Raw genomic sequence first — 27061 nt, 5'->3', positions numbered from 1 at the left:
AGGTGATGTGGTCACTTGGGATCCTTACATCCCTGGGCACAAGGGTCACGGAGCTGGCATCTGGAATGGGGCACCTGCTCCACAAAAGATCCACTGTGAGATTCCCCCAGGATACCAGAGGCCTGCTGCCATCTCCTCACCATCCTCTGGGCAATGGCGACCCCAAAAGTGCCCTGGGAGCCTCAGCCAGGTGGCACCGCAGCCCACTCCAGCTTGGAGCAAGGACAGAGAGTGCGGCGGGGTGGAGAGAGTGGAATGTGAGCAGGCGAAGGAGAGGGAGAGGGAGAGAACCAGAGTGAGATGGGAGAGCTGAGCAGAGCCAGGCTTTGGTGCTCGAATGTCTCAGGGCCCTGCCCCACCTGCCAATCAACCCCCACACCAGCCACAGGTGTCCGAGTGTGGGGCCACAAAACCCCTTTTCCCCTGTCAGATCTGGGCATAACTCACACCCTTCTCTTGGGCACATGCCTGCCTGCGTCTCATGGAGCTCCTGAGGCCTTCCTCCCTGTGGCCCTGTCCTGGCACTGAGGCAATATTTATAGAAACCAGGCTAGAAGGAAGATGCTATTGGGGGGACCATAAAGTGCATCCATCCCCGTTCACCAGCCAGAAGGGAAGAGACAATTCATCGCTTCCAATGCTGCCTGCCCTGCTCCCCCAAATCCACATGTGCCGTGGCAAAGTGCTGGTTCAATGGGAGAACCCACCCCTTGCCAAGCCCCTCCCCACCCATCTCACTGTTCTGGCCTGGGGAGCAAATCTCTAACTCCCAGCAAGACCAACATCTGCCCAGCCTTCCCTGGAAAGACCCCGATGGGCTGGGCCTGTCGCATTTTCACTTCATCTCTATTTATAGTTGCTGCTGGAGTAGGAGGCTGTATATCAAATGCTGTATGAAGAGAGCAGCACAGGGGGAGAGAGTTCTATAAATAGTCGCTGCTCCTGGAGGAGGGTGTGGATAATGCACTGGATATAGAGAAGAGAGAAAGCTTTGTAAATAGTGGGAATATGGGGAGGTGTGTGTGTGTGTGTGTGTGTGTGTGTGCGCGCGCGCGCGTGCGTGCGTGCACAAGGACAGGCAGTGACAGAAAAACCAAGGGATACACTGTGATCTTTTTTAGAAACACCTTAATACGCTTCATTTTGTAGAAAGAGGCATAGAGGAACTTGGACATTTTCAATGTCCATCAAAAATTATGGCTAGATGGCAGGAAACAGAAAGATACTGGAGAGATTGACAGAGGGAGAAATGGAAAGAGAGAGATGGGAGTATACAGGAATAGAGAGAGAGAGAGAGTAGGGGGTAGACAGATGAATGGATAGAGGAGACATATGGGGATGGATGGATAGACTAGGTATATGGGGCAGATCAATGGATGGATAGAAGACAAGGTATATGGAGATGAGTGGATGGATGGAGAGGGGAGGTGGATGGATCTATACATACAGACTTTGTGGGTACTCTGGGGGTGGAGCACCCATGGAAAAAAGCAGTGAATGTTCAAGCACCCACCAGCTATCAGCCCATCAGATGTTCAGCAGACCCCTCCCCCCATCAGCCATTCTGAAGGCCCCCACCACTCAGCTGTTTTGCATCTGGCCGTGATCAGCTGTGGGATGGTAGGTGGTAGATGGGGGCATTTGGAGGAGGAGGGGTGTTGGAAGAGGCAGAGTGAGACGGGAAATGTTTGGGGGAGGGGAAGAAGCTGGGGTGGGGCCTCTGGGCAGAATGGGAGTGGAACACTTCCCAGAGGAAAATAGAAGTCAGCATGTGTGGATGGATGGAAAGATGGATGGGTAGAGGAGGAGATCTGTGGAGGTGGATGAAGAGAGGAGATGTTTGGGGAGGGCTAGATGGATAGATGGCTAGAAGAGAAGTTTAGGAAGAGAGATGAAAGGCTGGAAGGAGGTGTGGGGGGCTGGCTGGCTAGTGAAGCAACAGGTGTATGGAGACTAATGGATGGAGGAGGTGGATGGATGGATGAAGATGGATAGATAGATGGACAGAGGAAGTGGTTGGGGTTAGTGAATGGATGGATGAATGAAGAAGGTATATGGGGACAGATGAATAAAGATGGTGGATTGATGGATGGATGGGCGAGGTATATAGGGATAGATGAATAAAGGCAGTGGAGGGAGGAAAATAGAAGTCAGCATGTGTGGATGGATGGATGGATGGACGGAGGAGGTATATGGAGACAGATTAATAAAGGCGGTGAATGGATGGACGGACGGAGGAGGTGGATGGGAAAAGATGGCTGGCTAGTTGGGTGGATGACTAGTGGATGGATGGACGAGATATATAGGGACAGATGAATAATGGCAGTGAATGAATAGACGGAGGGATGGACGGACGGAGGAGGTTTATGGAGATGGACGGAGGATGGAGGAGGTCTGTGGGGACTGATGAATAAAGACGGTGGAGGGACGGAGGAAGAGGAGGATGGGGATAGGGGGCTGGCTGGAAGGAGGCAGGAGCAGCAGGGGCCCGTTGTCGGACGCGGCTGTGGTTCGGCCCAGCGCGGCGGGGATCCGGGGCTGGGGGGCGGGGATCGTGGCGGGCCCGAGGCGCGGGCCGGGCTGGGGGAGCGGTGCGCTCGGTAGCCCAGCCCAGGGAGGTCCGGAGCGGTTGTCGTGGCGACGGCCGGGAAGCGGGGGTGCCTGGGAAGGGGAGGACACAGACACACCGACACGCACAGACAGACACACGCGCAGGCGGCTCCGCGGCCGCTGCGGCTGGATTCGGGAGGCGCCGGGCGCGGACCCCGGGGCTCCCCGGCTGCGGGCCATGGGCGGGCGGCGGGCGCCCGGGCGCGGTAAGTGATCAGCACCTGCGGGGCGGACAGCTCCGTGCGCCGCCGGCTGGGGCGAGGGCGGGCGGGGGGAGAAGGGGCCCGATCCCACCGCGGGGCCCTTCGCTGGCGCTGCTGGAGCTGGGGGCTGCTTCCACTTTGGGGGGCGGGGCTGAGGTCGGGGGGGGGGGGAGCAGCCCTGAGGGGAGGGGGTGTTTGCACCGGGCCCTGGAGAGTGCGGGCCCGGGGGGATGGGGGGGATCTGCAGTGAAACAAGTGGGGGGAGGGTTGGTTCCTTCCTCAGACGCGGTGCCCGGCCCCCCTCCCCCTTCCCTATTCTCCCTGACTTCAGGGGTGACCCAGCGGATGGGGTAGCTCCGGAACCAGTCAGCTGCCGTTTACACCTGGGGGCGGGGTGTGAAACTCGGAGCCGAGAGCGCTGGTAAGTGACGGGGCACTGGGGGAGGGGGGGATCAGTTCCCTCCCCCCCGCCCCCCCAGGCCCCGAGATCTGGAGTCGCTCTGATCCGGATCCCAACTTTGGAAGCCATGGGGGGGGGGCGGGTATGTGGGAGGGGGAATAAACTGGATTTACCCCACCCCCCTGTCCCGGTGGAGGCGCAGGGACAGGAGCCAGGAGGGCGCTCAGGGCTAGGAAGCGGGACTGGCAGAAGCACCAGGCAGGATCCTCCCCCCTTCCTCCCGCCCCCCCCCCCAGTTCGACAGTGGGCACCCAAGGACACAGAAGCAGATCGCCCTGGGGCCGGGGGGGAGGGGCATTCGCAGCCCCTGAGGCAGCCCAGCCCCCCTCCCCCCGCGGGGACAGCCTGGAGCCATGGCTTTGCAGGGCTCCCAGCTGGGGGGTGACTGGGCTAGAGAGAGGGGTTTGCTCTGGAAGCTGCCTGAGCAGGGAGAGCCCCAGACCTGGCGAGGGGAGGCAGAGCCCGGTGAGGGCGCTAGACCAGCCTGCGGGCGTCCTGGAGTGGGGTCCCCACTCTGCCTGACCTGAGCTGTGTGCCTCGGTTTCCCAGCTCGGCTGAGGGTGATGGCTTTGCCCGTCCGGGGGTGGTGATAATGAGGCTAAATACATGCGAGTGTGAGCACGGGCACCAGGTTTGTATCATTTCTGGAGTGCCCAGAACAGGTCCCAGCAGAGCCGTCCCGTCCATAGGATGGACCAGAGCAAACGCCATGGCTCCGCACTTCAGGGGGACACAGGATCCTGGGAGGCCTGGGGGGGGGCTGTAACTGGCAGCAATGAACAACCTGGCCCCTGCCTGCCCCATCGGTTCCTGGCATTGCTCAGGGAAGGGGATGGAAGCCAGAAAGCCGAGGAAGGGGGTGGAATGGGAACAGGGCAGGAAGAGTTGAGGTGAGTGTGGGGGCTTGGGAGAAGAGTGGAGTGGGGACGAAGCAGGGGTGGGAAGAGGCAGGGTGGGGCAGAGCAGGGTAGGGCCTCGTCACTGCTGCTGACAGTACCAGGCCCCTCCACTAAGCTCTCAGGCTGCCCTGGACCCCACATCCTTTGAAGTATAGTCCCTCCCCCCACAAAGCATGGGGCCCAGGTTGGTTGCTCCCATCCATCCTATGGATAGGACAGTTCTGAAAACACAAGCCCAAACTTTAGTGGAGCTGGGCCCGTATTCCTGAATATTGGTGGGGCCTGGGCACTTCGGGCCTGTATAACGCACTGCCTGGGGTGCCCACATACTGGGGTGACAGGGCCTGCTTCAAACCTCAGAGTGGGAATGTGAGAGGCATGGCCTTGGCAGGCAATGAGGTGGGAGCTCTCTGCCTCTCACACACCCAGGAGACAGCAGTGGGAGAAGCTGTTACGGGTTCCAGCCTGATGGGTTAGCTCTCAGGCTGCCCTGGACCCCACATCCTTTGAAGTATAGTCCCTCCCCCCACAAAGCTTGGGGCCAAGCTGAGGAGGAATGTGCCCAGGCTGCAGGTTGGGTGTGGGCAATGATGAGGTAAAATTCCTATAGGCCCTCCCCTGGTGCTGGCACAGCCTTTCTGCTGGGCTGGTCCACATGCCCATCATTTGGAGCAGCCCGGGCGCTGCTCTCGTCTATGCTGGCTGCACACAGCTGAGAACAGCATCCCAGCAGTGCCCCATTTCTGTCACTTTGCCAACAGCAGGGAGAGGCAGTGGCAGAGGAACCCCGATAGTCTCCTGATCCATTGAAGATGGCTTGAGGGGGGTCAGATTCTACCAGCCACAGGGGGGGTGGTGAAATGACGAGCTCACATGGGAGGATCCAGCCCTGCATAGATCCCACCCAAGTGCCTAGGATGTCAGGAGACTACCACAGCACCATGCAGCAAGGTCTATTGTTGCTAGCCAGGGACCTATGTCTGCAGTCTCTAAAGCATCCCAGATCCTTTTCTCAAACAGGAAGGCTCAGAAGTAGCCATTGGGCGGTGCTAGTATGGGGTTCTATTCACCACTGCTCTTGCTCACGTGACTTTTCTCTGCCTCAGTTTTCCCAGCTGTGAAATGGGGGACAATGACACTTCATTCATAGCATTACAATACCTAAAGTCCCTACCTGAGATCAGGGCTGTGTTGGGCTAGGCACTACACAGTGTGGGTATGTCTACACTACAAAGTTAATTCGAACTAACAGCCGTTAGTTTGAATTAACTTTAATAGGCGCTACACATACAAACCGCTAGTTCGAACTTAATTCAAACTAGCGGAACGCTTAATTCAAACTAGGTAAACCTCATTCTACAAGGACTAACACCTAGTTCGAATTAAGTAGTTTGAATTAGTGCTGTAGTGTAGACATACCCCATGAGACATGGTTCCTGCCCCAAGGGCTAGAAACTGAAAGAGACAAAGGCATGGTGAAAGGAAAGCTCCCCATTTAGCAGATGGGAAACTGAGGCACAAAGCAATATTGTGACTCTCCCAAGGTCACATATCAAAGCTGGGAACTGTACCTTAACTACAAGCCTATCCTTTACCAAGTGCCTTGAAGGCAACAGATGAAGAGCTAAGTATTATATCGTTTAAAAAGACGGCTGCTTCCTAAGGGCTAATTAGCAATAATGACACCCTGAAGTCTTGGTCCTGGTCCAGAGCCACAGAGAACACCCCTCCCCACCCCCCAATGGTCAGATTTTCCAAAGCTCAGTTCCCACAAGGAGCCCCCAGCACCTAGCATGCTGAGCTGGACTTTCCCATGCAATAAGTCATCACAGTTTGAATCCCCAGCTGGCAGCTCGGCCAGTTTTCTTTAATTACCCAGGAGACTTTGCGCCTTCTGAGGCTGCCCTTTACTGTGCAGAAAAAGCCCCCCAACAGTCTGAGGTCACAAAGTGGGACAGTGCTTCCTGGCTTTGCAGGCTGATAGCAGGCTGTGCTCTGCCAGTCAAATCTGGGGGGGAACCCTCTGTCCCAGGGGGCTCCTCATTAGAGCCTGGATCCCATTGCAGGATCAGGGCCTGGATGTGTAGCTCAGAGCCCCCCTCCCTCTCCTTCCAATTTGGGTTGACTCATCCTGCCTTCTTTCTTAGCTAGCTAAACCGAAGGGCCTTTTCCAGTAGGCCATCCACACCCCCACTCCTGTCTGCTGCTCAGCCTCCTGCATTTTATTAATAATTCCAGCTCTGTGCTTCACAGTCCTAACCCTGAGGGCTCCTTGCCTGTCACTTTCAAATTGTGGGCTGCTATATCATCCCAGAAGGGGAGGTGGAACTAGAGCATCAGAGAAGAGAGGAAGTCACAGGAGGAATTAATGACTGAACCAGGAGTAGAACCCAGCCTTCTGGCTACCAGGGCACTGATCAGGAGCAAGCAAAACTCACCAGGCCAGTGTGCTGTGTCTCCCCAGAAGCTAGCCTATGACTGCTGCTAGCAGGTGGAGCTGCTCCTTTAGCTCAAGGGATATGGGGCAATGAAGCAGGGGTGGCATTTTCAGAAGTGCCCCATGATGGCTCAGCTCTGCGCCATAGGAAAGCTCCCATGGGTCGCACAGAAAGCAGCACAAAGCCAGTGCTGTGTGTGTTTGAAATGACCCCTTCAGGCGACAGCCCCTGGTTCTAATCCCCCAAGGACATCCAAGGAGGGTTGTTATTCAAGGGCTTACGTCTGTTTCTGTGGCCAAATTGTCAACATCCCTGATGCACTGACAGCTGTCTCATCACCCTCCCATGAGACTGGTCCGGCACTACCTTTATGTACAGTACAGAGAAAGGCTTTGCTGCTCTCTAGGAATGTGCTGTAAGATCTTGTCATTGCTCTCATCACTGGTACAGAGCTCACCGTGAGTAAAATCGCCAGCTGCATCTCTGGCAGATGCTGCTTCCCTGCCGCCAATCCCCAGGAAAAGGCACACAGTGGAGGGAGTGGGGGAGAGGGATAATATCGATACAACACAGCACATTTCAGAGAGACCTAGGGAAAGCCCTGACATGGGGCTACAGCTGGGTCAGGGGGCATGACTCATGGGGAAGGGCATGAAATCAGCCACCAGAACGTTTCATAGGGCCAGCCGTGGTGGATTTCTTTATTTTGTGAGATTTACCGAAGTTGAGCCTTCTTCCCATGGAAGCCTGTAAAAACAGAGCTAGGATGTTTGTTCTCAAAAATCCATGTTCACAAATAAGGGTATATATGTTTGGATATGTTTGTGTGCGTGTGTGTGTTTTGTGTGACTCTATATACATGACTTGTAAGTGTTTGTGCTATCGTTTGTGTGTATGCCTGAGTGCTCAGTGTGTGTTGTGGTTATCGTGTGTGCATTTTGTGTCTTTTTTTATATGTCCATGCATTTGTGTTGGTGTATGCTTTGTTCATATGTGTGTGGTTTGGTTTTGTGTGATGTGTGTGGCATTTGTTTGATTGTGTGTGTGCACACGCACACCCTAGCAGGAGCAAATTCTACTGCATTTTGCACATAGTTGAATATATTACTGGGGGAGGGGCCGGCGGGGAGGGGGGGCGAGGGGAAACTGAGGCACAGACCAGTTGTGAGTGGCAGCACATGAGATCTAATTCTGGCCCTGAGGAACATGCCTGAGACCAAAACTGGTGAGTGTCCAAGCCAGAAGCAGGGTCCAGCTCAGTGCCCCGGATTGCCCCGCTGCTGTGAAGGCACCATCTATTGGATTCATCAGGACACAGATTCTGACACTCTGGGTGCTGACGTTAGTGGGAGTGGCAGGTCCCAGCACCTCATAGGGCCGGCCTCTAAAAGATCTTGATGCTCCAGAGCTTTGCAGGCTGTTTTCCTGCTCTGACTCTTCTTTGCTGCCACTGCTGCCCCAAAGTTTCAACAGGAGTGGTTACTTTTCCTTCTGGCTATCCAGCTTTCAAGCAGCTTTGCTGTTTGCTGTTTTGTAGTTTCCACAGCACTCTCCAGAGGTGGCTGCATGTCAGTGCTGGGCAAATTGCTCTAGCTGATATTGTGTGTGTATAAACCAACATGTGTGTGTGTGAGAGAGAGAAAGATGAAAGTAAGCGGGTGCGCCCTGGTTCACAGCTCTGGTAAGAGCTGGCTGAGCTGCAGCAAAAGCCAGCAGGGAGCTATTTAAAGAGCTGTCAGGGATCTGGGTTCCAACAGGACAGTATCCGTAAGAAATGTTGTGTTACTTTCCCCACTGGCATTGCATGTGTGTATGATGGAATCTGCTCGTTGCAAAGTTCTGCTGGTTTTGTCAGGACAAAAGCTGCCTTAGAAGTGTTACTCGGGGTTATTTAGGCTGGGCCAGTGGTGGCCATGATGGTTTTTTTAGCAAAAGATTCGGTTGCATGTAACTGATGCTGCGAAAGTTCAGTGGTAAAACCTCCTGAAGGAGTAACGGAAGCTGATAAGTAATGTGTAGAGACACAAATGCTGAGGCAGCAGCTTTAGAAGCATAAAGAAGCACAAACAGCCCCATTATCTTAATATACAAAGTCAATATTTATTTCCAAGGCCCTGGCCCAACCTTCCCCAGCTGCCTCAGCTGGACTCTCCTCCTTAGGAAAACAATGGAATGACAATTAGATGCTGTGTCCCAGAGCTGAGTTCTCTGCAGTACACGACGGAGAGCCCGGGGGAACCTGTGATCAGCCCCTTTCCCCTCCTAGCTGGGAGAGCTGCAGGGAGTCAAGTACCTGCACAGAGATAGGACAGGTGGTCAGGACTGAGATGCCCAGGACAGGCACAGTGAGGGAATGGAGTTCGGGATAGAGGGGCTCCCCCGGAGCTGTGAGAATTGGAGCGGGAACTCCCGGCTGGAGAAGCAATGAGGGCAGAGCTGGTTTGAGGGGCCCTGGCAGAGCTCTGTGTGTGTGGAGTGTAGGGCTAAGATTTGGGCGCGGGGGCTTTGGGCTGGGCTTGAGGGGCACTGACAGAGCTGTTGTGAGGAGCCCGCGGCTGGAATAACAGGGGTTCTGCAAACACGGGTTTAGGAGAGTCAACGGAACAGGAGGCAGATCAAGACTGGATGGCCAATGTTCTGGGGGTCAGCACCAGCGGCACCCCCTTCTCTAGCCAGCGATACGAGTCCTTTGTTGTCGCCAGTGTATAAAGATTCCCCAGCGCCCGAGTCTGTAGCAGTTGATTGACATTTGCTCCTTCACCTAAGCTGTGCCCAAGGCCCTGAAGCACGGTCCCAGCCCGGCCCTGGGGCCAGGAGCCCTGTCTCGAATGCCAGATGTGAGAGTGCTCTGAAGGGGGCACAAGGGCTGGGGGGGGGGGTGTGTGACAATGCGTCAGGGAGACCCCGACCCTGCACCCCCATCCGCAGTGAGATGTGACTCTCAGGCAGCCAGTAGAGTCGAAGGTTTTAGTGCTTCTCACAGACACAGTGCGGCATAGGATCCATGGTAGCACAGGCACCAAGAGCAGACAGCCTTATTCCTCTTGGGGGGAAGGGCTCACGGGCCCTGAACCCCCCTTTCCTTGATCTAAAACATCATCGCTCAACCTAGCCCAGCCGAGACTAACTCAACTCCCCGGCCCTACCCCCCAGCCTGTCTCTTCTTTTGTCTCTCTCTTTTGTCACAGGGGTTATCAGGGGACAGGGTGGTTATCTGCTCAGGCTGGGACGTAGGTGTCTGGGCCAATACAGGTGTGTGGTGAGTCACTGGGATCACACATAGCAACACAGCCAGGTGGGAACACCGCACCCCCACTACGTCACAGTGTGTCCCTCCAGTGAGGTGCATGGGCCTGTCCATTGCTGTCATCAGAAGAGACTCAGGGGATGCGGCTGAATCACTGGCAGCACCAGAGAGCAGAGACCTGGATGGGGACTGGTGGGGTGTTCTATGGAGTCCAGATGGGAGTGGACGAGCCCGTCCCCCGGTTCTAGTAGCCCAGCACCATGGCTGCTCTCCCCCTGCAGGGGACATGGAGACTGGACAGGTGCCCCCCCCCCACCCACCCTCGTCCTTGTGCTAAGGCCCTGCCTGTAAGTCCCCAAGCCCTGCCACTCTGCAGCACCCTCCAGTTCTGTGAACCCCAGGCAGCTTGAGGGTTCACTACTGTCCTCGAAGCACTTTGGCCTGGAACAGGGGGTGACAATGACACAAGGTTCCTGCAGAGGGTGAAGCAGGAACAAAGACAAGGAAAGGGGCATCAAAGCCAAGTGGGACTTGACTGAAAGTAGAAAGGGAATTTCTATGAAGCCATCCAAGAAGCTGGCGCCAAACAGAGCAGTGAGCTGCTGCCTTGAGCCCCTTGGCCATCTGTGAGGAAGCAGCTTCCCTGATCACTGAGGGGATAAAGGCTCTACTACTGTGGCTGGTGGTGACCGAGGGAGCCCTCCCTTAGCTCAAGCTGTAGAGGCCTGGGCTTCTGGGGCTGAGAAGCTAGGGTTCTAGCCTGGGTTACAGTGCAGATGGGGAGTCTCAGCCAGGCTTGCGGTGAGAAGTGGGCTCCAGGTATGAGCTTGGGTCCAGGCAAGGTTGAATTGGAGAGATTAGCAGGGAGCGAAGAGGGGGTGCAGTTGCTCAGCATGCACCTCTCCCAAGGGGAGCCCCAGCTGCCTGTGGATGGCCAGTGAGGAGCTGATGGGGATGGGAGGACAGACTCACATCCAGGTAAGGTCCAGGACATCCCTGGCTGGTTGTGACCATGGCTTCTCCAGTCCACGTAGCCTGGTGGTGCTGACAGTGAAGTTGCCTGGGTCCTTTCGGGCTGATCCCAAAGCTGAGGTCTCCAGGCATCCCTCCCTTCAGAGACCTCATTATCCTCCCCTTTCCCCACTCCCTTCCACCACTGCTCTCAGCTCGTGGGGGCTGCAGGGAGCTCAGCCCTCAATCAGGTGAGGGCAGACAGGGAGGGTGCCTGAGCCATGAGGGGAGGGGCTCTAGACCTGGATGTGCAGCTAATAACCCCCTCCCCTATGTGGTCCAACTACTTGGGCTTTGCCTAGGGTTCCCCCAGACTTCAGCTGCCCACACCCTGGCATAGGTAGCATTTCAGTGAGGCTCACAGGCCATGCCGGAGGCCCGTCTAGCGGTGGCTTTGTTAGCTCCATGGGTGGGGGTGCTGCAGCACCACCTGGCTTGAAGTGGTTTCCAACATATCCAGGGTTTACAGTCTGGTTCAAGGGCTCTCAGCACCCCCACAAATGGTTCCAGCAGCCCTGGTTGGCTTTCCAGCTGCACCACCGAGCTGGGTCTCCCCATCACCAGTCGCTGGCATTTTGTACCGTTCCCTGTAACAACACTCCCCCCCCCCCCCACTTACCACATTAACCAGTAACACTGAGTGCCCTCCCTCCGCATGCAACCTCCTACAATTCCCACACTTCCTCACAGGGGTCATCAGGGGAGCAATCAGGAGTTGAGGAGTTGAGGGCAAGTCTGCAGGGGATGAGAGGAGTGAGAGGTTACCAGGGAGGTAATCAAGAGTTGATCATCGAAGAACCGGGGCCCTGTAGCAGGAGAGCACTAGAGATGGGTCTGTAGGTCGTCAGCACTGTAAGGGTTAAAAGTCCATCCTGGGAAAAGGGCATGCATCTTTTTTACCCCCATGTCCTGCTTGTTCCCTCAGACTCTAAGGAGCTTGGCCGGGGCAGCTAGTCTCCAGGGTTCTAAGATGGCGAAGGAGAACTCCGGCTTCTCCACCATCCCTGAGACGCCGGTGAGTGAGGCGAAGCCCCCGCTTGGCTCCCGCCCGTTCAAGGCCTCCACACGGCTCGGGGACAACGAGCCCGAGAAGGCCGTGAAGAAGAAAAGGCGCCAGCGGTACGTGGAGAAGGACGGCAAGTGCAACGTGCAGCACGGGAACGTGCGGGAGACCTACCGCTACCTCACGGACATCTTCACCACCCTGGTGGACCTCAAGTGGCGCTTCAGCCTGCTGGTCTTCATCCTAGCCTACGCCATCACCTGGCTCTTCTTCGGCCTCATTTGGTGGTTCATCGCCTATTGCCGTGGCGACCTGGACCACCTGGAGGACCACACCTGGACGCCCTGTGTCAACAACCTCAATGGGTTTGTCTCGGCCTTCCTCTTCTCCATCGAGACCGAGACCACCATTGGCTATGGTCACCGGGTCATTACAGACAAGTGTCCCGAGGGCATCATCCTGCTGCTGCTCCAGGCCATCCTGGGCTCCATGGTCAATGCCTTCATGGTGGGCTGCATGTTCGTCAAGATCTCCCAGCCCAACAAGCGGGCCGAGACCCTCGTCTTCTCCTCCCACGCGGTGGTCTCCCTGCGCGATGACCGCTTGTGCCTCATGTTCCGGGTCGGGGACCTGCGCAGCTCCCACATTGTGGAGGCCTCCATCCGGGCCAAGCTGATCAAGTCCAAGCAGACCCATGAGGGGGAGTTTATCCCCCTCAACCAGACGGACATCAACGTGGGCTTCGAGACGGGCGACGACCGCCTCTTCCTGGTCTCGCCCCTCATCATCAGCCATGAGATCAATGAGCACAGCCCCTTCTGGGAGGTCTCCAGGGAGCAGCTGGAGAAGGACGAGTTTGAGATTGTTGTCATTTTGGAAGGGATGGTGGAGGCCACAGGTAAGGTGTTGTGCCTGGGGGTCCCCCAGGATCACACTAACCTAGGCTAATGCTGGCTGGCTTCATATCGACTGTGCCCCGGTCTTGCTCTGGATCTAGTCCAGATTGGGCCTAATCCAGATTCTTACTAGAGCTTGTTCAGTTGGGGGATCAAGTTTAGATTGAGTCCCCTCCATTTGCACACTAACTCCAGGCCATGGGCCTATCTCAGGCATACACCTTCCCAGCCCAGTTTCGGGACAGGGTTCAGAGTGAGTTCCTCATAGGGCCAGGCTGGATCCAGTGCAGGGTTTGGGCAGCATTTAGCCAGGATATGACCACATGGCTGCTCCACTCACATCCTTGAGCAGCTGCGTTGGGTCAGAACACCTCTTCCAGGAGGGGAGCGTGTTGTATTCACCACCACAATCCAGCCCAAGACTTTTCTGCAGGCCAGGCTCCCCCAGGATCCTATCCCGGGACTGCTCAGCCCATACACTGGGGGATCAGACACGCTGCTCCTGCTTATCTTGTATCTGGGCAGGCAGTGCTCCCTAGACTTCATGAGTCAAGAAAGCTCACTTGCCGTTCCCCAGATGGATCTGCAGCAGGGAGCACGCCCATCTGTTATATCCCCACCACACGCACTGCCTGGTTTCCTCTCCTGTGTGTAGCCTCTTTATGGTCCAACTCCAACTCCAAAGTAGCCTGTTGTTGTCTGATGCTCTGCTCTCTCTGTCAGCCTTGCTCCCAATCTCCACTGGAGCCCATCTCCTGCCTCATTCTTGGTCACAGCTCATCCATATAGCAATGGCAGCAACAGAGCCCCTTCAAGGATAACAACTTACTACTCCTAACAGCTAATGGAATTATTCCATTAGCTCAAGAGGCAGAGAGAGGTCTATGCTGCCGTGCTGAAAGTGGAATCCAGGCCAATAGTTCAAAGCCCTCTGATAGGAGGTAGAGGTAAAATGCCTTGCATGGATCATGGGTTTGTGATCAAGGGACTGGCTCAGGGTTATGTGATCTGGGTTTAATTCTAGTTCTGCTACTTAGTCTCTGTGATTTGGGGGTGGTCGTTTCCTCTGTCCTGGCATCGTGTCCCATCTGTTAAAGGGGAATAATGGTCCTTCCTTGTTAAACTGTCACGTCTTTCAGGCAGGGAATGTCTTGCATGTCTATACAGCACCTGGCACAATGGGGCCCCGATTTTAGTGTGGGGTTCTAATTCTACTAATGAGCTGTAGGCACTACTTTAATCCAAATAATAATATATGGGATGAATTTGGGTTCCCTGCTAGTTAATTAAAAACAAAAAAGGGAAAAGGGGCAGCGGGAAGAAATGGGAACTCTAAAAGAGGGCCATTAAGTGAACAGTAATTCCTGTTTTATTCAGTCAATCGGGAATAAATCACCATTACTTTGAAAAAAATTCTTCTTTATTCAAAAGCTTCGCATCAAGCACAGGCAATAAACCATTCAGCAATTGACATAACCTAGTGGCAGAAATGCACCATTTATTCCCTGGAGCCTTATAATGAAATCTGCGGGGAGAGGACCCCGGTGCTGCAGTGCTGCGTGGTTATGCACCAGCTCCTATTGACTGCTCTGGATTGAATCCAACAAGATGTGCTCTGTAGGGCAGAGCACTCTTGGTGTGGCAGTGGCTATGTGGTTAAGGCCCAAAATAGGGGCTCAGGAGATCCAGATTCAGTTTCTGGGGCTACCCTCATGACCCCTGAAGACACGTGGATCTTAGTTTCCAACAACAGTTACTGATTTTTTAAGGCTGAGCCCCTCCAATCTGAGAATTTTATTCTAGCTGCCTGTTGGCGCAGTCTAGCATCCGGAGCAAGTGTTACAGCAGCCAGCACCATGTGCCCAGCCATCTGGCTGTAGATCACAAGGACCTCACTGAACGTAGTTTGAGACCTGCTGGGCTTTGCATTTTGACAGGTGGTCGTATGTTCCTAGCACTTATCAGACATTCCTAAACCGCACAGAACTGATATGGAGCAGGTAACATACTGGGGTTTGTGCTACAGTGGCCTGCAGAAGCCCTGAAGGCAATAGGGGAGTTTTGGAAGGGCGGGGAACACACCCGATAGTCCTGGGAACGGGATGAAAAGCAAGCTGCGACCCAGTGCACAAGGCTGCTGCCCCCCACTCTGCCTTCCCGAAACTCTGCCCTTGCCTCACAGAAGTCAGGCCCCCATTATGCCGGACACTGCACAGCCCCAGACTGAGATCAAGGTCCCCACTGTGCCAGGAATTTATCAGAGCCCGGTTGAGATCAGGGCCTCTATTGTGTCAAGTGTGACATCACATAGAGCCCTACCGAGATCAGGGGCTCATTGTGGCAGGTGCAGCACAGACCTGACCAAGATCAAGGCCGTGTTGTGGAGGGTGCTTCATAGACACATAATGATATTACAATCAGTGCTTCATTTGTGCCAGGGCCAGGACCGAACTCCAGTGCCTGTGGGTTGCCTGTTCAGAACCCCGGCACCTCTGGGCCCGGCAGTTTAGAAGCTGGCTAGGGATGTTAAAAATTGAGGCTGTTGCTACACTTCAAAGGTGAAGGTGCTGCGTGGAGCCTGGGATCAGCTGGGGACACCCCTGCTAACTCCGGGCTCTGTGTGGCACTGCCACTTTGAAACGCTGCGGGGAGCCCGGTGGCAGGCTCTATGCAGCATTTCAAAGCGGCAGCACTGCGTGGAGCCCAAAGTCAGCGGGGGAGTCCCCAGCTGATCCCGGGCTCCATGCAGCGCTGCCACTTTGAAACACCACATGCAGCCAGGGGACACCCCAGCTGTCCCTGGGCTGCATGTGATGTTTCAAAGTGGCAGTGCCACATGGAGCCTGGGGTCTGGCCCCAGGCTCCACGCAGTGCTGCCACTTTAAAGTACCCCCTCCTCTTCCCATCGCCACCCCCTTGCTGCCTCTTTCTGATAGAGGCAGCAAGGCAGGGGTAAGCGACTAGTCAACTAGCCTATCGACTAACATCATAGAATCATTATAGAACATTAGAACTGGAAGGGACCTCGAGAGGTCATCAAGTCCAGTCCCCTGCCCTCATGGCAGGACCCAGTACTGTGTAGACCATCCCTGATAGACAGTTATCTAACCTGCTTTTAAATATCTCCAGAGATGGGGATTCCACAACCTCCCTGGGCAATTTATTCCAGTGTTTGACCACCCTGACAGTTAGGAACTTTTTCCCAATGTCCAACCTAAACCTCCCCTGCTGCAGTTTAAGCCCATTGCAATTTCTCTCCCTCCTCCTTGCTTATCCGATAGTCGACTAGTCCTTCACATCCCTAAACCCGGCACCTCTGGGCCCGGCAGTTCAGAGTTCCGGCACCTCTGGGCCCGGCAGTTCAGAGCCTGGCACCTCTGGGCCCGGCAGTTCAGAGTTCCAGCACCTCTGGACCCGGCAGTTCAGAGCCTGGCACCTCTGGGCCCGGCAGTTCAGAGTTCCGGCACCTCTGGACCCAGCAGTTCAGAGTTCCGGCACCTCTGGGCACAGCAGTTCAGAGCCTGGCACCTCTGGGCCCGGCAGTTCAGAGCCCCAGCACCTCTGGGCCCAGCAGTTCAGAGTTCCGGCACCTCTGGGCCCAGCAGTTCAGAGCCTGGCACCTCTGGGCCCAGCAGTTCAGAGTTCCGGCACCTCTGGGCCCAGCAGTTCAGAGCCTGGCACCTCTGGGCCCGGCAGTTCAGAGTTCCGGCACCTCTGGGCCCGGCAGTTCAGAGTTCCGGCACCTCTGGGCCCGGCAGTTCAGAGCCCCAGCACCTCTGGGCCCAGCAGTTCAGAGTTCCGGCACCTCTGGGCACAGCAGTTCAGAGCCTGGCACCTCTGGGCCCGGCAGTTCAGAGCCCCGGCACCTCTGGGCCCAGCAGTTCAGAGCCTGGCACCTCTGGGCCCGGCAGTTCAGCGTTCCGGCACCTCTGGGCCCGGCAGTTCAGAGCCTGGCACCTCTGGGCCCGGCAGTTCAGAGCCTGGCACCTCTGGGCCCGGCAGTTTAGCATTCCGGCACCTCTGGGCTTGCTCCATTGGTTATGAAAGTAAAATAAAAAAAAAAATGCTTGAGCCCTGGCACCTAATTGCTTGAGGCCCGGCGTCTCTTTCATTACGACTGAAGCACTGGGTACAGTCAGTCCCTGTCCAGAAACGCTCACACACGAGGCAGGCACAGTGAAGTAATAATCTCCCCGGGATACTGGTGTGGAAGCAGAGGCTTGTTGGTTTGCCCGAAGTGACACAGCGAGTCTGTAGGTCTAAGATCCAAGTCTCTAGCTATAGCCCAGAGCCGATGCCCCGCGATCTGAGCCCGAGGTGTACGCAGCCCACAGGGCAGCCAGCATGTTCTAGCAGAGAGCATCAAACTGGCAGGCCAGGTGATCTTGGGCAGCCACCTTCCTGCTCGGCCTCCGTTAGCCCAGCTGTGGCAGGCAGATATTGCTCCTGCCCTGTCCTGGCAGCGACAGAGGGAAAGCGCTAGAGAGACGTGAACTAGATCTCGTTATTAGTACTGTAGCAAGCCCCAGGCTTTCAGTGGAAATTTCCCGTTGTCACTTCGGCTCAGCCAGGAGCTGAAGCAATGGCCTCAGCAGAAGCCCAGCCTGGCTGCCATGCTTTGAGCGCACAGAGGTGATTAAGGACAGGGCCCTGCCTCTGGGGGATTCACTACAAATTCTCCCCAGAGCCCCTTCTTCCCAGGGCTCCCGGCCTTCCTGTTCCTTCTCCCTCCCCCTTCTTTGTTCCTGGGCACGGGAACAGCCACTTTTATTTTTAAACACTTTCCTCTCCCGGCCAGAGTTATGTAACCCTGCCTGAACTACCATGTTTGTCACCACGGCAACCCAGGGCCATAGCACCAGCGGAGAACTCCGCCTGTTGGCTGGCTCTGAGAGGAGCAGGCCAGTCACAGATGCATCCCGGGGGGGATGGGAGGGGGGGGGGAGCTGTGCACCTCCCTATTAGCAGGATTGGCTTGGGAGATCAGCCCCTGACTTCTGAAGCCCTGGGATCCCTCTGGCATGGCTACAGCTGCAGCAGAACGCTCCCGGTGGCAGGCTGTGAGAGAAGCAGTGTGGCCTAGTGGGTAGTTACTGCCCTACCATGGAACCCTGAGCTCTGCCACACACCTGCCATGTAGCCTCACACAGGCCTGTACCTCTCAGTCCCCTGCCAGCCTCTGTCCATCTTGTCTACCTGCAGTCTCCTCATGGCAGGGACTGCCTCTGGATGGGTGGAACCGCACCTTGCAAAACAGGGTGCCAGTCTTGGACGCTAAAGTAACGTTGCATCATCCTAATATCAACTCTCCAACATTGTCCCTGGTCTGCTCAAAACAGGTTGCAGCATTACTCCCAGTTGTAGATGGGGAAACTGAGGCATGGAGCAGGGAAGGGGCTTGTCCAAGCTCACATGGTATCAAGCTGGAAGCAGAACTCAGATTTGTAGCATCTCAGGTCTCTGCTATGCCCTAGGGACTATGCTTCCTCTGTACCCCCTAGCTCACTGATATGAGGACACAATGAAATAGGGTGGGCTGTGTGATGCACTCTGATGTGAGGCAGACGGATGAAAGGTGCCCGTGCAGATGATCATGACCCCTGGCGCAGCATAATTTTGCAGCCATTACACAGCTACTCTGCCCTTCAAAGTAGGGGTGTGATTTGCTATGGGGCAAGAGGGCAGTTGCCCCCCCCGACTTGGTTTGCCCCTTGACTTTTCATAGGTCTCTATACTCCACTATCTCTTCCACCCCCCATCCAACTTTGTAAGACACCATCCTATCCCACAGACCAGGGGTTCTCAAACTTTGTGATACTGTGACCCACTAAAATGCTAATTGAATTTGTGTGACCCCCCCACTCCAACCTCACCAAAGTTGTTAAGCAAAAAAATAAAAAAGGTGGTGGCGGGGGGGGGGGGGGGGGTGAGCCAAAGTTGTAAAGCAAAAGTTGCACCACTTTGTCCAGTTTGGGACTGCATCCACCCCTCCCCCTGAGGCAGGTCCCCCAGAGCCCCCCCCATCCCAGTGCACTCTCCCCCTACCCTCCCCAGGCAGGCATCCTCAGCGTCTGGAGTCCGCTCCAACCAAATCTCCCCCCTTCCCCCAGTGCAGATCCAGGCACGGAAGAAGAATCTTACTTTTAAAGTGTCTGCTTCTGCCCCCAGCCCCACTGCCTCAGTTGGCAGCTTGCAGGGGAAGCATCACATGGCCAGCTGCCGGTCTCTGCTGGTCAGGTGGGCCAGAGCAGTGCATGCTCCGTTCCTACCCAGCCCAGCAACCCCCTAGCATGGCGCCCTGCAACTGCCCCCTTCTCCCCTCCACCTTCACTAGATTCTACAGTGCTCCTCACTCCTCCGCCAGACGCAGCAGGGGAAAATTGACCAGATGGAGCCCGGACTGTCCAGAGATACCGGGGAGACACAAATGCAAAAAAAAAAAAAATGGATCCAGCTGCAACCCCCCTGTAAGTTGGTCACGACCCCCCTGGGGGTCGCGACCCACAGTTTGAGAAACACTGCCATAGACTGTTCTATGTGCTGTCATAACATTGCCCCACCCCTGAATTTTTCTGCAGGGGTTAGGGTTGCCAAATGGTTTAACCAAAAATACCGAATCCCCCTCCCCCCCCAAAAAAAGAAATACTGGAAAAATTCAGTTGAGAAAAAAAAGGGGGAGACCAAAGCTGTTGAGCAAAAAAAAGCAGCATAGCCCCTTTAAGAAACGCTTTTGAGGCTTTTGGGCCCTAACAGGCCTGCCATCTTGCCTCCCTGCACCAGACCAGACAGCTTCCCTGTAAGCACCCAGGAACTGGATATTATAGGTGTCCAGTATTTTCTGAATTATTTTACCAGACAGGAGGCGAAAATACCGGACTGTCCGGTTCAATACCGGACACCTGGCAACCCTAGCAGGGCTGCCCTTGCCTCAGAGGTGGTTGCATTTTGCTGGTGGGTGAAGTGCACACGTCCAGGGCTTGCCTTTCACTCGCAGGTGCCCAACTCTCCAGCCGGGCCCTCCGGTTATTATTGCTAAGGGTTCTCAAATGAGGGGCAAAGAGCCGCTAGACAACGGCAGCTGGGTTCCTTCTGAACACTCCATTCCCAGGGATTATCCGTCTCTCTCTCCAGGCTCTGACGGGCCTTGGAAAGAAACCAGTAGCCTGTATTTTCTCTCTTCCCAACGGGCAGTGTCTACAGGCCAAGGGCAACCGCTACTCCAGATAGAAGCAAGCCCTGATACTATGGTGACAGCTGCATTGGAAACACCAGCTAGTCTGGGGACATGGCTGAGGAAGTGAGCTGTAAACAAAGGGGTGCACGGCACATATGCACCTATAGGTGGCACTGATGCTCCATGATGACCTAAGATTGGTTTTCAAACTTTTTTTCTGGTGACTCACTTGAAGACAATTATGGATGCCTGGGGCTAAGGGATTTGGGGTGCAGGAGAAGGTTCAGGGTGTGGCAGAGGTGTAGGATGTCTGGGCTGGGGTAGGGGTGCAGGATGGAGTCAGGGCTAGTGATGCAGGCTATGTGATGGGCATGGATGAGGGATTTAGGATGCAGGAGACTCTGGATTTGTGGGGGGGAGTCAGGGCTGGGGCAGGGGATTGGGGCATGGGCTTACCTCCCATGGCTTCTCATCAGCAGGGGTTCAAAAGCACCATGGCCCCTGCTGTACCTCAGAAGCGGCCAGCAACAGGCCTGGCTCCTAGGCAGAGGTATGCAAGCAGCTACACACAGCTCTCCCCTAGGAGCTCCCATTGGCTAGTGTCTGGTCAATGGGAGTGTGGAGCTGGTGCTCAGGGCAGGGGGCAGTGTGGGGAGCCCGGTGGTCTTGCTGCCTAGGAGCTGGATGCAGCATGGTGTGAGAACAGGTAGGGACTGGCCAAGGGTGTTCAAAGTGTGGGTTGTGACAAAGCGACCCAGTACCAGTGCTCCCTGTAAGCTGGATGCTTGAATGGCCACCCAGGAGAGATTCAAATGCCGCCCAGCTGATTAGCAGAGCACTCCCAGCCTGAGTTTCTATTGCTGGTGCACATCTGCATTTGACTTGGTGCACAGAAAAAAATGTATTCTGCACATGGATAGGAAAAATTAGAGGGACCATTGCCCAGGACTGGGTCACAACCTACACTGTGAAAACCACTGAGCTAAGATGCCCTCTCCCTATGTGCCCTGCAACCTGCATGAGCAGGGCAAGGGGGTTGCTCCTGTGATTGGATGTGGCAGCGCCCCAGCAGGGTAACACAAACTGTGCTTTGATTGTTGGCTTATCGGTTGTAGAGGTGTCAGACTCTGAGGTTGGGAGGACAAGAAGTAGGACAGAACAGAACCCAAACTGCCAGGCACTGGTGGATTTTAGCTCAATGCCCACAAACATCTGTGTCCTGGAACAAGCACTTGGGGAGAGCTCAGAGCAGCCTGTGCAAATGTGTTAATTATCTTGAGTTAATTGACAATCAATTTGCTTGAGCTAAAACCTCTCATCTACAGGGACTTGCCACTAGGGGAAATACTAAAGGGTGAGTTTAAATGACTATAGTTACTTTAGTTATTACCATCACATGGAGACTTATCTTGGTACAAGAGAGGTCTTTTGGGATTTAAAGCACTGTTTTCCTGTATAGACCCACCCTCCCCCTTTCCCGGAGGTTTGTAGAGAACTGGGTACAGGGTGTGTAACTAAACCTATGGGATGACAGAAAAGGCTCCTAGAATCATGGACCCTAAGCCGGGAAGGGACTGGTCTGATCGCCTGTATAACTCAGGCTGCAAAACTTCCCTGAATTCCTGGTTGATCTAGAGCAGTGTTTCCCATATGGTGTTCCATGGAACCCCTGGGTTCCGCAAAGTGAAAATAAGGGTTCCACGAGAAAAATCCATTACAATAACATTTTATGATTTTTAAAAAAATTAATATTTAAGCATTTGCGAATTTTTATTGAAAATAATTTCCATTTGTGTTTGCCACACGACTCAGCGCTGCACGCGCAGTCAGTCAGCGGTGCGATCGCAATTAAACTTAAATGTTGATTTCATGACCTTGTTTAGCATTTGGTTATTATTATTATCCTTACTTATTTGTGGTCTACTTTTTCAGCTCCATATATAAGTCTGTTATTAGGGGGTCCACAAAATTCTTTCGTGTTTAAAAGGGTTCTGTGTCCAGATAAAATTGGGAAACACTGAACTAGAGTAAATCTCTTCCTAAAATATCCAGTCTTGATTTTAAAACTGCCAGTGATGGAGAATCCACCCCATCCCTTAGCACGTTGTTCTAATGTCCAGTTCCCCTCACTACTAAAAATGGGCCATTTATTTCCTGCCTGAATGTATCTAGCTCCCACTTCCAACCACTGCATCAGGTTAGACCTTGATCTGCTAGACCGAAGAGCCCGTTATGAAATGTTTATTCCTGGAGTCGAGCACCTCAAGACCCACTTTCTGCTCCCTCGCTCATTCTCCTGGCTGGCCTCTGAGCCCTCTCCAGTGGATCAACACCCTTCTGGAATTGTGGGCCGCAGAGGGGACAGGCTGGAAAGAGAAGTCACCCAAAAAGAAAGAGATAATGGAGGGAGGGGGACTTGTGAAAGAGTCTGGAAGCACAATGAGAGAGAGAGGAAAAAGTGAAAGTGAAAGGGATCAAAAGGAGTGAAAAATGAGCAAGAGCTGAGAATGCAAATGAGAGGGTGAAAGCGAAACTGTTTGAAAAAGGAGAAGCGGGGGGGCTCTCTGGAGCTGGAGATTTGTGGCAGTGTGCACATCATGTAGCTGGCCAGTTAACAGCTGCCATCCATTCCTCTGACCCTCGCATTCGCTCCTGCCATCCAGAGGGATTAGGCTTGTATTATCATGATCAATCGAAGCATTAAGCCTCAGCCTGGATATAAGATACATGGATCCGAACGAATGCTGAAATCCTTCAGAGCGAGAGCTTGGCCCGTCCTCTCAGAGGGAAGAGTGGGCTCCATTGGGATCCACAGACAAGGTAGATAGGGTCCAGCCAGGAGATGAAATTCCCACTGTGCTAGGGCCCCACCCCGGCAAGGGGAGGAGGAGGGGTATGGAGAATTAAAAGAGGATCAGCTTCCAAAACTAGGGCCAGAGAATTAGTGACACACTCAATCCACATGGCAGCAGGTGCCCACCCTTTATGGGCTGATCGCTGTATCCCTAAGGGTAACTAATGATCAGTAGGAGCCCTTACCCAGTGTCACTCTGCTGTGGGTTTCAATAGCCTGGCTTCTTGGCTGGGAACTGGTGGTGCACTCCCCCCACCCCCCCCCCCCCGACTGTTTACTGTAGTCAGGATCCTGACCTCACCTCTCAACATGGGTCAACTATCCCTGCCCCCGTACTTACCCCCATGACTAGCCTGACACCCCGCATGTGTACTCGTCTGATACCTCCATAATGGGTAAGCCAACAATCCAGGCACAGTTCTTGTTCAAGGGGAAACAGAAACAAAGCATGTAAAGGGAAGGGGAAGGCGGACTTGAAGTGGGTACATCAGTAACACCGTGCAACCTGCAGGTAACACAACCCCCAGCAGGAATTCCTCTGGATTCCCAATGTGTTCCACACTCCGTCACGTGAGGGAAGCCCTGTGCCTGGATGAGTCCTTGCAGGCTGGCCGGTGCTTGAGTGCAGTGAGGGGATGAAGGGGCTGATTCACCCAGCGGGCCAACCTCTCTGCTCAGCGCCAGGCATTACAGTCTAGGGGGGCCTCCCGCTGTGTTTGTACGCCCAGATGGTCTCCACCAGACTGGTATCAGAGGGGTGGCCATGTTAGTATGGATCTGCAAAAGCGGAGAGGAGTCCTGTGGCCCCTTAGAGACCAACCGAAGTGTTGGAGCGTAAGCTTTCGTGGGCAGAGACCCACTTCGTCACATGCATGTGACTCCACCAGACTAGTTCAGCAAACCTATTTCAGGGCAAAAGGGGCAACACCAAGGCAGGAGAGACTGTGAGGGGATCGCCCGCACTCCCCTCAGGAAGGGGAGACAGTCGGGGGTCACCTCACTCCCACTTACACTCCCTTCAGGCAGGGAAAGCAGTGTGGGGATTGCCCACACTCCCCTCAGGCAGAAGGGACAGTCACGGGTCACCCGCACTCCCCTCAGGCGGGGGGGACAGTCAGGGGATCACCTTCACTCCTCTCAGGCGGGGGGGGGGGACAGTCAGGGGATTGCCCGCGCTCCCCTCAGGCAGGGGGGAGGGGGACAGTTAGGGGATCGCCCACACTCCCCTCAGGCGGGGGGGACAGTCAGAGGATTGCCCGTGCTCCCCTCAGGCAGGGGGGAGGGGGACAGTTAGGGGATTGCCCACACTCCCCTCAGGCGGGGGGGACAGTCAGGGGATCACCTTCACTCCTCTCAGGCGGGGGGGGGGGGACAGTCAGGGGATTGCCCGCGCTCCCCTCAGGCGGGAGGGAGGGGGACAGTTAGGGGATCGCCCACACTCCCCTCAGGCAGGGCTGTCCTCCTCGCATCCTCCCTCTGATCTGCTTCATCACCCTTCCCTCCCCCAAGGTTTGTCCAGTCCCCAGGCTCAGCACTCCTAGTAAAGTGAGCACCCTGCAGTCTTCCCCATCTCTCCTCTACTCAGCCATAAGCCTGGCTCCCTTTCCCCTGGGGCCCATGAGCCTGGGTTACAGAGCACTGTTGGGTGACTTCCCTTTGTCGGGCTTAAACTTTGGGGCTGAGGCAATCGGAACGTGGCCAGCCTGACTATTGTTAATTATCTCCTAGTAGAGGCCTCAGCGGAGGTCAGGGCCCCATTGTGTTGAGCGTTGCACAGACAGGCGATAAGAGACGGTGCCTGCCCCAGCTGTGCCAGGGGCGGCACCGAATGGCTATGTCTACACTAGTGGGTTCTTGCACAAGAAAGGCTGTTCTTCTGCAGAGCGTCACACTGCCCACCTGTTCTTGCACAAGAAGATTTACAGTACGGCGTCGGAAGAGAGGGCTTCTTGCGCAAGAGCTACGCTCTTTTCTAATAGGTGTCAGCCATCTTGCGCAGGAGCTCTGGCACAAGAAGGCAGTGTGGACGCAGGGCAGGGGTTTCTTGCGTAAGAAAACCCTCTGGTTAAAATGGCCATCGGAGCTGTCTTGTGCAAGAGAGCGTCCGCGCTGCCATGGGTGCTCTCATGCAAAAGCACATGGACGTGTGGACGTGTTCTTGTGCAAGAGGTTTTGCGCAGGAACTCTTGCACAAGATGTTCTTGCACAAGAACCTGCCAGTGTAGACATAGCGGGCAATGAGAGATGATGAACTTCCTTAGGGCTAGAGGTACTGAGGTGCCTAACTCCTTCTATAAGCACCTAAATGCCTGTGTACATCTGGTTCATAGGCTATGCCTACACTGCAGTAAAAAACTTGCCTCTGTCTCCTGCCACTTGACTCTGGCTCAGGCTGTGAGGTTGTTTCATTGCACTAGATGTTCCCTGTGTCCCAGAGTCCGAATGTCTACACTGCAATGAGACAGCCCTGCAGCCTGAGTGGGATCCCGTTGGCCAGGGGTGGGTGTCTAGTTGCAGTGTAGACACACCCTTACAATCCAAATGGACAAGAGGTAGGAGAAATTGAGGCACAGAGAGAGGACGTGGCTGCCCAGGAACTCAGAGTTAAGAATACTGGAATAAATTGCCGAGGAGGGTTGTGGAATCTCCATCTCTGGAGATATTTGAGAGCAGGTTGGATAGACGTCTATTGGGGATGATCTAGATGGTCCTTGGTCCTGCTGTGAAGGCAGGGGACAGGACTTGATGATCTCTCAAGGTCCCTTCCAGTTCTAGTATTCTATGATTCTATGAACAGAAGCCTGGTTTTCTGTGGTCAAGTGCCCTCCCCACTGGGCCTCACTGCCTAATCAGTGCTATGCTTGTTGCCCTAGGGATGACCTGCCAGGCCCGGAGCTCCTACCTGGTGGACGAGGTGCTGTGGGGACATCGCTTCATGTCCGTTCTGAGCTTGGAGGATGGCTTCTATGAGGTGGACTACAACAGCTTCCACCAGACCTTCGAGGTGCCCACGCCCAGCTGCAGTGCCAAGGAAATGGCTGAGGCCACGGCCCGCATGGACGCCCACATGTACTGGTCCATCCCTAGCCGGCTGGACGAGAAGGTGGAGGAAGGGACAGAGAAAGAAGCTGGGGACAAGGAGAGGAACGGCAGCTTGGCCAACCCAGAGAGCGAGTCCAAGGTGTAACGGGACAGTGCCGAGGTGGGAAGATGGAGCCAGCCGAGGCCAAAGCGTTCAAGCGTAGAATGGGAGATTGGGGGATGGCAGAGGGAGGAGACTCGTGAAGCGTCAGGTGCTCAGGAAGGAGGGATGGAAGGAAGGAGGAGTGATAGCTGGCGAAGGAGATAGAAGAGTGAGCAGGGAGGCAAAGGGATGGCAGATGTACCCAGTGACTTGGGTCTCTAAAACAGAGTAAAACGTGTAGTGGTAGCAACTCTGCAGCGATGGTGGGGTTGTGTGCCGGGGCTGTCTATGCAGGTAATAAATCAGATATTTATACACACACGTCTATTTTGTAGCTGTACAGAGCAATGAATGAGGCCTGCTCCGTGAAGGAGCAGAAGGAGGGGTTTTATAGCACGGACATGGATTGTGGAGGCGTGAGGGCGGGCGGGCCATTTGAGAGCCAACGGGTGGGGTGGAAGAGTGGAGCAAAGAGCCAGATGGATGCGTGAACGGGACAACAGAAGCTGCCCACCTCGTGTGGGGAGGGGGAGGGATGCATGCATGCTAAGCCGCTTTGGAAGAATGGCCCTGCAAGCGGCAGGGTGTGGAGCAGCTGGAGGGCGGTGGAGGCACGAGGGACCGGCTGCACTGGCCGTGGGGTGGATGGACAGAGACAGGGCTGTGCACTAGAGCACCTGCATAGCTGGAGAACAGGCGGGGAATGTCAAGGGGCTTAATATAGCGATAGAAGAGCAGGAGAAAAGACACATGGGGACGAGCTGTGTTCAGCCTGGCTTGTGAGGGGCAACGCAGCGAGTCAAGAGATTGATCCAAAAATGAAAATCGTGGACAGGAGGGAGAATCGTAGCAAAGACCAGGACGGGCTATGAGTGGCATGATGTCAGGTGACCTGCGGAGCGTCTCCCATGCCCGGCTCTTCCCCCACTCAGACACACTAGCACCCCCAGTGCCCCCGAGCTTGCTGTCTCTCTCGCTGTCTTTTAATAAAAGGTTTTGAAATGGACGTGCCGTCTCCCCTTTGCCGCCAAAGGCTTTGGGCCAGATCATGGCAGCGCTGGAGGACCTCTCCTGGGCTCCGG

The 27061-nt window shown here is 55.0% G+C and overlaps 1 protein-coding gene across 1 annotated transcript; it reads left to right on the top strand.

The window, feature by feature from the left end:
- The first annotated feature begins 2686 nt into the window (after positions 1–2686).
- Positions 2687–26985, top strand: KCNJ9 (potassium inwardly rectifying channel subfamily J member 9). The gene is made up of 3 exons (XM_075907456.2): positions 2687–2816; positions 11794–12769; positions 25669–26985. Exons 2-3 carry the CDS (start codon positions 11839–11841, stop codon positions 25980–25982), a joined length of 1245 nt encoding a protein of 414 aa, XP_075763571.2. The 5' UTR covers positions 2687–2816; positions 11794–11838; the 3' UTR covers positions 25983–26985.
- The last annotated feature ends 76 nt before the right edge of the window (positions 26986–27061 follow it).

Source organism: Pelodiscus sinensis, chromosome 22 (assembly GCF_052426305.1).
Source record: "Pelodiscus sinensis isolate ZL-2025 chromosome 22, ASM5242630v1, whole genome shotgun sequence".
Lineage (NCBI taxonomy): Eukaryota > Metazoa > Chordata > Testudines > Trionychidae > Pelodiscus > Pelodiscus sinensis.
The sequence above is the reverse complement of the archived record's forward strand: the minus strand, read 5'-3'. Positions and strand labels throughout refer to the sequence as shown.